Source organism: Pleurodeles waltl, chromosome 11 (genome assembly GCF_031143425.1).
Source record: "Pleurodeles waltl isolate 20211129_DDA chromosome 11, aPleWal1.hap1.20221129, whole genome shotgun sequence".
In the NCBI taxonomy this organism is placed as follows: domain Eukaryota; kingdom Metazoa; phylum Chordata; class Amphibia; order Caudata; family Salamandridae; genus Pleurodeles; species Pleurodeles waltl.
In genome coordinates, this window is record NC_090450.1 from 2,702,276 (window position 1) to 2,715,309 (window position 13,034).

A 13,034-nucleotide genomic window follows, 5' to 3' on the forward strand; every position below is an offset into this window, starting at 1 on the left:
ACCCTCTTGCAATAACATGTGATGTAAAGCAGGTGTGGTGTAGACCCTAATACCCTAGCATGATGAACCTAATCTCTAACCTAAAAAGAGCTAGGTGTGTTAAGCCTAATCTGCCAGTACCATGTCCAAGAGAAGGATTTCCCCAACCCTTGCTACCTTGGAATGAGGTCTCTATATCAGACTCCGTGGGGACACCAAGACTGGGTCAGCATCAAGGTGACGTGTAGCATGGAAAGAGTCAATGGCATCTGATAGGAATCCTTCTGATTATCCTTTCTGTGTGAGATGTATTTATACAGATCTGGAAGGACCCCTGACACAGGTATGTTCCCAAACAATAGATAAGAAGTCATGCTTGGGGCGGCAATTATATCAACAATTCCCTGATTATGTTACTGGCACACAAAAGTGGGAAAGTACATAATATGACATCCTACATATCTCAATTATCTTTGGCACTGATAGTGACACCTTTACAGAATGCCACTGATAACGTGAAACTAAAACATCTTCCTAACTATAATCATGGCAGCATCTTAGAAGAATTAATTAAATAAATGTGCTAAAACAGAGCAAGTTAAGTAGTGGGGGCAGGCCTACAAGCCAGAAGGCTAAGCTAACTCCTGATTGCCATTAAAACTAAATAGGATCCATTACAATCTCTGAGTGGCTATTTCCTGTTGGACACATCTCTGAGTGGCCCTTGAGTGGCTCCTTTCATGTTGGACATGGCTTTGAGTGGCCCTTTCCTGTTGGACACATCTCTGAGTAGCCCTTGATTGGACCTTTCCTGTTGGACACATCTCCGAGTGGTCCTTTCCTGTTGGACATGGCTCTGAGTGGCCCTTTCCTGTTGGACGTGGCTCTGACTGGCTCTTTCCAGTTGGACACATCTCAGAGTGGCCTTTTCATGTTGGACACATCTTTGAATGGACCTTGAGTGGCCCTTCTCTGTTGGACACAGCTCTGAGTGGCTTTTTCCTGTTGGGCACATCTCTAAGTGGATCTTTCTTGTTCGACACATCTCAGAGTGGTCCTTTCTTCTTGTACACATCTCTGAGTGGTCCTTTCCTGTTGGACACATCTCTGAGTGTCCCTTTCGTTTTGGACACAGGACACATCTCTGAGTGACCCTAGGTCTGAGTAGCCCTTTCATGTTGGGCACATCTTTGAGTGGCCCTTGTGTGTCCCTTTCCTGTTGAACACATCTCTGATTGGCCCTTGAGTTGCCCTTTCCTGTTGGACACATCTCTGAGTGGCGCTTTCCTCTTGGACACATCGCTGGGTGGCCCTTGAGTGATCCTTCGCTGTTGGACACATCTTCAAGTGGCTCTTTCCTGTTGGGCACATCTCTGGGTGTCTCTTACCTGCTGGGCACATGGACAGATCTCTGAGTGGCCCTTTCTTCTTGGACACATCTCTGAGTGCCCCTTTCCTTTCGGACACAGGACACATCTCTGAGTGACCCTAGGTCTGAGTGGCCCTTGAGTGGCCCTTTCCTGTTGGACACATCTCTTAGTGGCCCTTGAGTGTCTCTTTCCTGTAGGACACATCTCTGAGTGGCCATTTCCTCTTGGACACATTTCTGAGTGTCCCTTGAGTGGCTCTTTCCTGTAGGACACATCTCTGAGTGTCTCTTTCCTGTTGGGCACATGGGCACATCTCTGAGTGACGCTTAACCTGAGTGGTCCTTTCCTGTTGGGCACATCTCTGAGTGTCTCTTTCCTGTTGGGCACATGAGCACATCTCAGAGTGGTCCTTGAGTGGACCTTTCTTGTTGGACACGTCTCTGAGTGGCCCTTTCCTGTTGGGCAGATTCCAGAGTGGTCGTTTCCTCTTGGTCACATCTCTGAGTGGCCCTTTCCTTTCGGACACTGGACACATCTCTGAGTGACCCTTAATCTGAGTGGCCCTTTCCTGTTGGACACGTCTCTGAATGCGCATCCAGAACCCACTGAGCGGCCCTGAATGCATCATTGTGAGGAGTGCGAGCCCCCGCCTCGTTGATGAGATCAGGCCTCGGCTTCCTCGGGGCTGAGCAGAGAGGATTACAGACCCAGTGATCACTCCCCCTGTGCCCCCGTCTGCAGGACCATCCTGTCCGATGCGCCCCGGTGCGCACGCAGGGTGAGCTGGACACACATGTTACCGATTGGATTAAGGCGCCTGGCCCAGCTCCTGGCACACCCAGGTGGAGCCTCGGCTTTCCCAGTGTGGGCAGGCGAGGCCAGGAGGAGGCCACTTTCTTTCACCCTCTGGTGAGCCCCGCAGGTCCCCCTGGAGGCCGGCCGCGATGGAGTCGCGCCAGGAAGGGCACCGCGCCGTCCTCAACCCCGGGGGCGAGCTGGAGATGGTACGTTCCGCGCGTCCTAAACTTTTCCCTGCTGATGTTTCACAGCGCCTCGTCTCAAAGCGCTGGCTTAAAGGGCTGGGTCAGCTCTTAACTCTCATTTTAAAGAAATGTCACTGTGAGTCATAGCGGGGTCAGGGGTGCTGTGAAGACGCTGGATATGCATGTGGGGGTTCACTGCTTGTAAAGCCCATGGTGTGGGGTACAGGCGGAGTTAGCTCTTGTGCCAGGGCACTCTGAGGTCGGGAGGTCTCATGGGAGGGGGTTGAGGTGGGGGGCATCGCCCCAGCAACCACGCAAGGCTATCGTCTGGATGAAGTCGACCTCCCCCCAGCCCCCAAGAATACTGGCTCACCACCTGTCACTTGGAGGGAGTCCCTGTTACTGCAATACTTGGAATATCAGGGAGAGGATGTGGTGTGACGGGCAGAGCCGCCGACTTGAGCAGGGGGGCGAGGTTGAATCTCAGCGTCAGCTCATCATCCTGTGATTCCGGGCAAATCTTCATATCTCCTTCGGCTCGATATCTCGATGCCGCGATGCACAAAACTGCAAAAAATGCGTCTATATGACCCAGTCTGTAGGTGGTCGCCAGGGGCCGGGGTCCGGGGGGCCGGGGGTCAGGAGGTCGGTGACGAACGGTGAGTGGGGTGTAAAGGATGCGCCGGAGGGGGGCTCGTGGGAGTTACCCAAGGAATGAGTGGGGCAATGAATCGCCAATGGACTGTTTTTAAGGTACATTTAAGGCAAACGCGGCCACCAACTCGAAAATGCAAGATAACTGCATTAGTGGCCAATGTGTGTTTATTGTGTGTGTGTGCGTGCGTGTTGGGGGGAAGGGTCGGGAGATATCGTAGGTAACATGTGGGTAAATGTGTTTTGATGCACATTTAGCGATAAATTGTTGACAAAAGTGGGCAGACCTTTAATAGAACTTTTTACAATACTAGGGAGTTTTCCCCCAAGGGAATATTTTGGAACAAGTATGGGACCTAGGATCGTTTCTCCACTCATGTATTTTGGGGAAATGCCTGCCAGACCGTGCATTTTAACCATTGGCACCCAAGGGCAGATGTGAGTGTTGGCGCAGAGCCGCGCGCCCACCACAGTCACTGAGCTGCGTTGCGTGAAAGGAAGGAGGCAGGACAGCGCCATATCTACTAAGTGATGGTGAAGTATCTCCCGCCCCCTGCACTGACGCACACTAGGCTGCCTTGCACTAACGTGCACACGCTCGCACCTCACTAAAGGGGCATGTGTGTGAAGTCAGGCACGGGTTTAGTACCAAGGCCCATATTTATACTTTTTGACGCTAAACTGCGCTAACGCAGTTTAGCGTCAAAATATTTAGCGACGTCTAACGCCATTCTGAAGCGCCATGCGGGCGCCGTATTTATGGAATGGCGTTAGCTGGCGCTAGCAGACCGGCGCTGCCTGGTGTGCGTGGAAAAAAACCACGTAGACAAGGCAGCGCCGGCGTAGGGGGAAAATGGCGTTAGGGCGTCTTAAAATGGGGCAAGTCAGGTTGAGGCAAAAAAATCGCCTCAACCCGATTTGCGCCATTTTTTTCGACGCCCAGACGCCATTTAAATGACTCCTGTCTTAGTAAAGACAGGAGTCATGCCCCCTTGCCCAATGGCCATGCCCAGGGGACTTATGTCCCCTGGGCATGGTCATTGGGCATAGTGGCATGTAGGGGGGCACAAATAAGGCCCCCCTATGCCACCAAAAAATATTGAAAATATAAAAAATTATACTTACCTGAACTTACCTGAATGTCCCTGGGGTGGGTCCCTTAATCCTTGGGTGTCCTCCTGGGGTGGGCAGGGGTGGCAGGGGGGGTCCCTGGGGGCAGGGGAGGGCACCTGTGGGCTCATTTTGAGCCCACAGGCCCCTTAACGCCTACCCTGACCCAGGCGTTAAATAGTGGCGCAAATGCGGGGTTTTTTGACCCGCCAACTCCCGGGCGTGATTCTTGCCCGGGAGTATAAATACGACGCATTTGCGTCGCCGTCATTTTTTTAGACGGGAACGCCTTCCTTGCATCTCATTAACGCAAGGAAGGCGTTCACGCAAAAAAATGACGCTATTTGCCCATACTTTGGCGCTAGACGCGTCTAACGCCAAAGTATAAATATGGCGTTAGTTTTGCGCCGAATTTGCGTCGAAAAAAACGACGCTAATTCGGCGCAAACGGAGTATAAATATGCCCCCAGGAGTGTAAGTTTACAGTCCAAAATACTGTGCTTTGACATCAGGGGGCCATGTGCATTAAAAAAGTGTGGGAACTGGGGACGGCCTCTCTGCTCAAGCAGAGGAGCGTCGCCCCACTGTTAAAAGGCCGCAAAAAGCAAACAAAAAAAATTATAATAAAAGTATTTTATTGTCATTTTATTTTTCTGTTTACCCAATCTGTCGAGTGTAGGGCGGGGCCAGCATCATCTGGGGGAGGAGGAGTGCTAGGTGCACTTTTAGTGTGCATGTCGGTTTTGCTGGCCAGCGCAGGCCGCCCAAACCGACATGTGCACTTGGAAATCTCCACCCAAGCTGTGTTTCACAGCTGGGTGGAGACCAAGCGAGGGCTCCCACTCCCTAGCTGAGCCACATTTCAGCCTGCTCAACCCAACCCCAGCGATTCTCTCATGCCGGGTAACAGCTTGAGAGAAGCATCTGGATTGGGAGGGTTGGAGCAACAAGGAAGAACCAAGGTAGTGAGGAACACCGAGGTGGCGTCCAGGAGAAGCAGGGAAGTGTTTTTTACGTTATTATGCTGCACTCGCTCTGTGCGCTGCCCCTCCAACCATTCCTGGCAGCGGCCATCACTGGTGGGAACCTTAACGGTATGCACAGTAGGGATGGGGTGAGTGAGCGTGGGATCAGGGCAAAAGGTGTTCCGAAAAAAAGCTAAATATTCGGTAACCCTTTTTTGGTCTTTTACCTTCAGGTCACTACATGAAAAATAAGGCACAGCTTAAATGAAAAATAAATGCAAATTAGGTTAATCGGCGGGAAATGCACTATCGTACATTACAAAACCTCAATTAATAATGCACTGCAGAGTTCTGCAACCAGAGAGCCACAGAAGTGAATCCTGGTTGGTGCAGGGGAGAAAAGTGATGTGTGTGTTTAGTGCTATGAGGGTCCAGTCTATGACAGAAAGCACCATGAACATGTAAGTCATTATTTTAAACTTTTATCACATACATCATAAGATAGACTGTTAAAAAATGCGCAAAAGGTTTAAGATAAGAATGAGTTTTCAAAATATAGAATTAGTGATACCAAGGCTGTATGTGGTGCAATTATTTTTCTAACCGTCCTTTAAAAGCACACACTTCACATCTCAGCTGGTAACTCCCATGCAATACCACTCAAAAAGAACAACTCAGCGCCATCAGGAAGGGTTAAGGGACTCCATCAACGAAAATAAAGCAGGACTTGCATTGTAAAGTAAATTCCAATACAGCACTCTGCACTAGGTTTGTGTCCCTTTTGTGATGTGAAGTTGGGGTAAAACAGGAGCAAGTTTCCCCCACTAGAGCAGGTAGTTCTTCAGACTCAGGCACGTAGGCCACGGGCAGTCAGATGTGGACTGACGCATAGTCCGCACAATGGTCTGCAGCACATTAGTGGCTGTACCTGGCTTCTGTGATATCAAAAGTATTAATGCCTGGGGGAAATATCATGTTATCACAATATGAAATCACCGTGATACAGTGCACACTCACCCACCTGACCCACTAACACCTTCGCAACAAAACAGATGCACAAATCCATAGGTGTGTGGAATATGTATTGTATTGTATTGTAATAGTATTTATATAGCGCTTACTACCCCTGACGAGGCGTCGAAGCGCTTTTCTGCGAGTAGCACGCTACTCTGGAACCCAACAAGAATTAGTGATGGATTAGTATCAGGAAATATCAGTACAGTTTTAGTCTTGTTATGAGTTAATTTGAGCCGCGGATATGAGAGTTTGTTAGTTAGATTGAGTGGAGTAATGGAGGGGTGTAGGATGGAAGAAATCCAGAAGTGTTACTTGGGAGTACATCCCTCATTTACTCATCCCAGGGGCTTGGGATGAGTAAAGGGTGATGGAGGAGGGAAGGGTTAGGGAGAGCATAGTAGCAGGGTGAGATAAATGGGAGGTCACAGTAGTAGAGTGAGGTTTGTTGAGTTAGATGTGGAAGTGGAGGGAAGAGCTTAGGCAGAGTTACTTAGGAGATGAAAGTAGTAGAGTGGATTTGGGTGAGTCAGAGTGGGAATGGAGGATAGATTGATAGAGACATGACATATGATGATGGGTAGATAAGTGTGATAAGATGAGAGCAGGGATTCATAGATATCTAGTATATAACAACCCACCCAGGAGCCATGCAATGACTCACGAACATGCCAAGCATATAACAACATATATATATATATATATATATATATATATATATATATATACATACATACACATATACACACACACATACATACACAATGAATACACACACATATGCACACATATATGTGCATACAATACATAACTAAATATACTTAGTCAAATAGGTTTAAAGAGTGTGTGTGTATTTTATTGTTATGACATAGTAGCGATACATATTTTCTAAGGAACTATACATAACTAGAAATAGACACATAATCAGAAAAAATATTCATCAACATAGGCATATGCAGTCCATAGTTGTTTGAATATGGTGGTTATGAAGGAAAGAGACCACTTTTGAGTAGTTTTCTGAAGACAAGAAAGTTATCTGTGGCTCTTATAGTTGGGGGTAATGAATTCCATAGTTTGGCTGCTTGAACGGAGAAGGATGTACCACCTATAATCTTTTTCTTGTATGGTTGTGTTCTAAGGCGGGGTGCCAATCTTGAGAGGAGGTTTCCTTGTTGGATATATTTGGTTATTTGTTTCTGATAAAAAGCGGTCCTGTTCCATGTATAGCTTTGTGTGTGATACAAAGCAGCTTGAAGGTGCATCTTCTGGCAACGGGTAACCAGTGTAGTGCTCTCAAGGCAGGGGAGATCTGGGCTTGCAGATTTACATGTAATAGTAGCCTGGCTGTGGAGTTCTGAATACGTTGTAGTTTTTTCATAATAGATAGAGATGATCGATGGTAGAGGCCATTGGCATAATCCAGTTTCGATAGTACAAGCGATTTAGTAGCTTGCACCTTGTGTGGAAATCCGAGGTGGGGGAAAATGCGTCACAGAGTCTTCAAGGTGATGAAGCTTGTTTGTGCTAATTTGTCCACTTGGGCATTCATAGTTAACTTGGAATCCATGGTGATTCCAAGGTTTTTAACTTCCTTGGATAATTGAGGAGGTGGTCCGAGATCGTCAGGCCAGACGCACAGAGGGTTGACTTTTCCAGTCACCACAAATTAGTATTTCTCTTTTGGAGGTATTTAATTTGAGATGGCTCCAGGTCATCCACTGTATAGCTATTGCTTAATCTCCACAACGGCCCCAACAGCGCTTGGATGCCTGGCTTCACCCTGGGGGTGCTCAGGAGTGGGCGCCTCACAGGGAAAAGCCAGGAGGGGTTCCATAGCGGTATGAGTACAGCGCCTTGAGACCCTAACAGGTGAGTAGTGCGCTATACAAGTGCTAATTTACATTTACATTTACTGATCAACGGCTCTGAGGCAACTGAAGATTTCTGAGTTTTCAATGTTTTTGGGGCATTCTAATTTAAGTAGTATTTGTGTGTCATCTGCATAGTTGTAGCATGTGAGATGGAAATCATTGATCAGTTCTGGTAAACATATCATGTAGATGTTGAAAAGCAAAGGTGAGATGATAGATCCTTGGGGGACCCCTGCTTTTGTGAGGTAGGGTTTGGACGAGAAGGGGGGCGAGTAGATTATATTAGATCTTTTTTTAAGATAGGAAGTAATCCAGCTGAGAGCAATCCCTTGTATGCCGGCTTCGTGGAGTCTTTGAGTTAGGGTGTCATGGTCAACCGTATCAAAGGCAGCCGAGAGGTCTAAGAGAAGTAGTGCAGCAACTCCATTGCAGTCAACTGTGTTTTTAAGATCGTCCCAGATTGCCATGAGTGCCAATTCAGTGCTTCTTCCTGGGTAGAATCCAGTTTGGAAGTCTGAAAGTACAGAATTGCCTTCAATGAATTGTGACATCTGGGCGAATGCTGCTCTTTCTATAAATTTTCACAGGAAAGGTCCATTTGTGATTGGTCTGTAGGTGTTGGGGTCTTGCGGGTCTAGGTTTGTTTTCTTTAATAAAGGTCGTATGTATGCCTTTTTCAGGTCTACAGGAAAAGTTCCTGTAGTTAAAGAGTTGTTGATGATTCTTCTTACAGGTGTGGCAGCAGAAGTAGATAGAAGAATGTTCTTGATGATTTGTCGTGGGCAAGGGTCAGATGGCAACCGGAAGGTCTGCTTGCTTTGACCAAGTCCGTAAATTCACCTTGGGATATTTGTTGGAAGGACTGTAGAGGGTGGGTCGGTTTATTCTTAGAGGGTATTTTAGGAAAGGGGTTGATGCTGATGGTTTTCTTCTGTTTAAATAGGAGTCCAATGTGTCTGCCTTGGTTGTGTAGTGAGTTGCCAATTTGTTTGTGAAATCTTGAGTGGTGGGATGACTTCCTTCCATGCATGTAGGTTTTCGAAATTCATTGAGAATTTTATAAAATTCCTTGGTTGTAGATTGAGCATTTTGTATTCTGTCTGAGTAGTACCTTTTTGTAGCTTTTTTGATTGATGATTTGTATATTCTGTTAAGTTTGTGTAGCTGCAGTTTGTCTTGACTGTTGTTTGTTTTGAGCCAGGTCCGCTGCAACTGATTTGTTGCTTTATGTTTTTAAGTTCTGTGTTTCTCTAAGGTGTTGGTTCTCTTTTGTTGTGTTTAGTTTTTCTGAGTGGTATTAGGATTTCAAAAGCTTCCTGTAGCTACTCATAAAGTTTTGGCACAGAATTAATTGTATCTAGATCTATGTTGGCTGTTAGCTATGTTTCTAAGTCATCCAAATTGAGTTTGATCCATGGTCAATAGGAGTGTGTATGTAAGTAGTTGTGGAGTGTGTTGATTTGTGGAGTTTTATGTCGGAAAGTTTTCAAATGGTGGTCTGACCAAGTGATTGGTGTGATGCTGTGAACGGTAACTAGTTCAGGCTTAGCAAAAATGACATCTAGGATGTGTCCAGCGATGTGTGTGGGATTGTGTACAATCTGATGTATTAAAAGAAGAGGCCTGCGGCAGTATTATGCACAAAGCAAACACTTCCCTGCCTGTCTTCCCAGCAGAGGTGGCCCCTGGCCAGCTTCTGACAAAGGGACAAAGATCCCCTCCTGCTGACTGCACCCACCTATTAGGGATGTCTGGGAGATCTACGGGCCCCATTTCCCCGTTACCGGGGCCTCCCTCTGGGCAGAGGAATAACAAAGGCCCCCGCAGTCCCTGCCTGAGACCTCCTGGGTGAGTTTCGAGCGGGCCCTTCCAGGTACTTTGCAGTGGGCCCCATCAACTTTCGTTACAACACTGCCTCAGAATGCACACTGACTGTATCCCTCTTCTAACAGTCTGTTGGAGGGCGCCCAGAGGAACTGTGTTTACCTTATTAGCATGAGACACACCCCTGTGCTAATGACAGAACACACCTTAGAATTGTGCCTCAGTTATATGAGTGCTGCAGTGATCTGTATTCTGGAAGAGGTCATAGATCAGTGTCTTCAAACTATTTAATGCTGAAAAAAAATCATTGGGGGCGCCGCTAAAAATTGTTCACAATTATTTTATTAAACTGTCAGTGTTTAAATATGTCTAGACTTATTTAAATATTGTTGTTAAGTTCTGTTACTGATTTAAAATTGCAATCAAAACATGATTTCCAGACATATTATTCTGGTCAGGCAGGCCTTACCAACATGTACAAATATCCAGAGTGTGATTATTAGGAATTAGGAATGGGGGTGAGGGGTTAAAAGAATATTTGGAGTCCCCTCCCTTTTGACACCACCTCCCAGCCAGGAAATACGTGACAAGAGATGTAAGTGATGGCCATTACAGAGTACTAACTGCCCCTCACTAAAACATACACTGCTATAAATGTAGCTTCTTTTGGCCAGAGCCTGGCGCCCCCCTGGGGTCACTGGAGGCCCCCCAGTTTGAAGACCCCTGTCATAGATGTATCTGTGGCCTCTTGTGGCCCGGTGGTACAGAAAGCGGCCACTCGTCCGTGACCCCCCAGGGGGACCAGACGTAAGATAGCATTAGATGTACTAAAGGTTTTTGTAGTTGCAAGCCCTGAGATTCTCTACGTGCTAGACCCCATTTCTAATCCCATTTTGTGCTTTGGAAAAGTTTTTCAGAATAGCAAAATGAGCTTCTCGGCCATACTGACTCACAATTTGGAAGGAGTGTGTAAGGGGTGTTCCTTCCAAAATGCATGTCAGTGTGGTTGGTGGCAATCATTTGTGGTTGCAATTCCAGTTTAAAACATTTGCTCGGTCACCATCTCCCAAGCTGGAGCAGTAACTGATTCGCAGAGGGGTCACGGGGGGTCGCTTATCCTTTGGGAAGTGGTGTGAGGCTTCGATGGGACTAGACAGTGGTTGACGTGACCAGTGTCTACTCATTGACGTTATCCAAAATGGAATGGAAACATCTCTTTTTACAGAAGCTCTGGTTCCTGTAAAGAGCACAGGCTGCTTTGAAATGCAATCACAAGGACCCCTGTCACTCTAGCCAACCAGAGGGGGATCACAAATTGCAATGTGTCTAACGAATATTAACTAGACAGGTTGTTATGTGACTCTCTACGCCTGGTCTCTTAGTATATAAATCTGTTTGCAAGATCTTATTTAAGTGTCAGTGCATATTTTGTGACTATTTTTTAAATCGAGTCTTAATACATCTTAAAATCAGTAAAAAATAAAGCGTTCCCTAAACTTGGAGGGCCTATGCTTGCAGTACAAAACAACAGGGAAGATAGAGGCAGGTGGAGTCTGGCAAACTGGAGATAACATCCAGTGTCCCTAAAGGTTCAGCACAGCTGCCTCTATTGGAGCCAAAGTGCTGGCCATCTTGGTGCGTAAATAACCAATTCCATCCCATGGCCACTCAGAGAACCCTCCACCAGCTAGCCTTGTACGAGCGCATCACTGCTTTGAGCCAAGTCAGCCACCGTCACTCTTCTAAGCAGGGGGGTGTATGTGGACGCTACAGGAGTGATGCACCATGGACTATGGTCGCACAGACCAGAAGCAGTGGCCGCAGAGGATACAGCTCTCTGCAGATGAAGAGAGCAGCAGCTGAGTGGCCCAGGAGGACAGTCTGGGGAGAGAGAAGACAATCGTAAAGCAGAAGGAAAAACACGAACGGCCACCAGCCCAGACCCTGAAGAACCTGGCTTTGAGGCAGGTCTGCACATGTGGTCAGGCAAAATGCTGCTCCTCGCGAGACAACACATCCTGTGGCAGGAACGGGCCGCGTACAGTGTGCGGTCGTGGGGAGAAGCCACAGGTGAATGATTCTTAAAGAGACAGAAGAGGCTGCCACTAGGACCATCTGTGTACATGCATGTACATAGTGGTGGCTTTTCTATTACAAAGGCCTTGCAGACAACTCCCTTCATCAGCCCCTCCAAAGAGGGTCTGAGGAGGAGTAACAATCTGAGAAGAGTCTACCGCGGGGCTTGTCAAAGGAAGGAACCAACACCACAATCCCTGCTTCCTACAGTAACCTGTGAGACTTCATGCAACAAAATTCCTATCTGAAGGCCCTAACCCAGTGGGATATTTCACAATAATTAAGTCAAGCCTACCTTTCTTGTTGAATTTTCATAATAAACAAATCAGAACTATGGTATTTGGCATACCTTATCTTATGAACCAATCAAGCCTATACTATTTACAATTATGTCATTATCATGACCAACTCAGATCTTCTATATCGGACATTTATTTTCCTACAAGGAAAGCGTCATGCATACAGTCATAGTATTAGGCATCTGTCCACATTTAAAGTTGGGAAACAAAAGTTCCTACCCCTAGGGTTTTGTAGGATAGGTGACCAACACCAGCCCCCTTGCCTTTTATAGTAATCTATAAAAATCCATGTAAATCAACACCTGTCTACAGACTTTAACGCAGTGTAATAGCAACCAATAAAGGCCTCTTGCCTTAACATATGATGTTCGCTGTAAATAAGCTACACCTATTGCTTTTGTCGTAACTTTTCATAATAACTAAAGAGATCCAACATATGGCTTTGGGAATACCTTTTCCCAGTGGACCAGTCAGGCCTATACTCTTTGTCACTGGATTGTCACAAAAAGCTCATGCATATTGTATTGAGCGCAAGCTTTACTGTAAAACAGCCATCAATACACAGTCATATATATATATATATATATATATATATATATATATATATATATATACATATATATATATACACATTTTTTCAACTGTTAAAATGATGTACAACACCCTAAAATGGCAGACCATGCATACACAAAGTTTGGATTTACACTCATTGTTCACCAATGGGGTAACCAACACCAGTGACCTCTTCTGCACTGGTGATCTCTTCACAAGGAATCTCTGTAACAAGGTACATGTTTACCGCCTTCAACTCAATGTAATAACATTATGGGTCTATTGTCTTATACCAGGGTTCTGCAAAGTCGTTCCTTGAGAGCCAGGTCCATGCCAG

General features: G+C 46.4%; 1 protein-coding gene across 3 annotated transcripts in view; it reads left to right on the forward strand.

The window, feature by feature from the left end:
* The first annotated feature begins 2,137 nt into the window (after positions 1-2,137).
* LOC138265203 (probable cation-transporting ATPase 13A4) overlaps positions 2,138-13,034 on the forward strand; it is a 267,665-nt gene continuing 256,768 nt past the window's right edge. For all 3 annotated transcript variants that reach the window (XM_069212748.1, XM_069212749.1, XM_069212750.1), the window contains exon 1: positions 2,138-2,353. In XM_069212748.1, the coding sequence (XP_069068849.1) occupies positions 2,294-2,353 (60 nt within the window). In that variant the 5' untranslated portion in view covers positions 2,138-2,293. The remainder of the gene's footprint in view (positions 2,354-13,034) is intronic.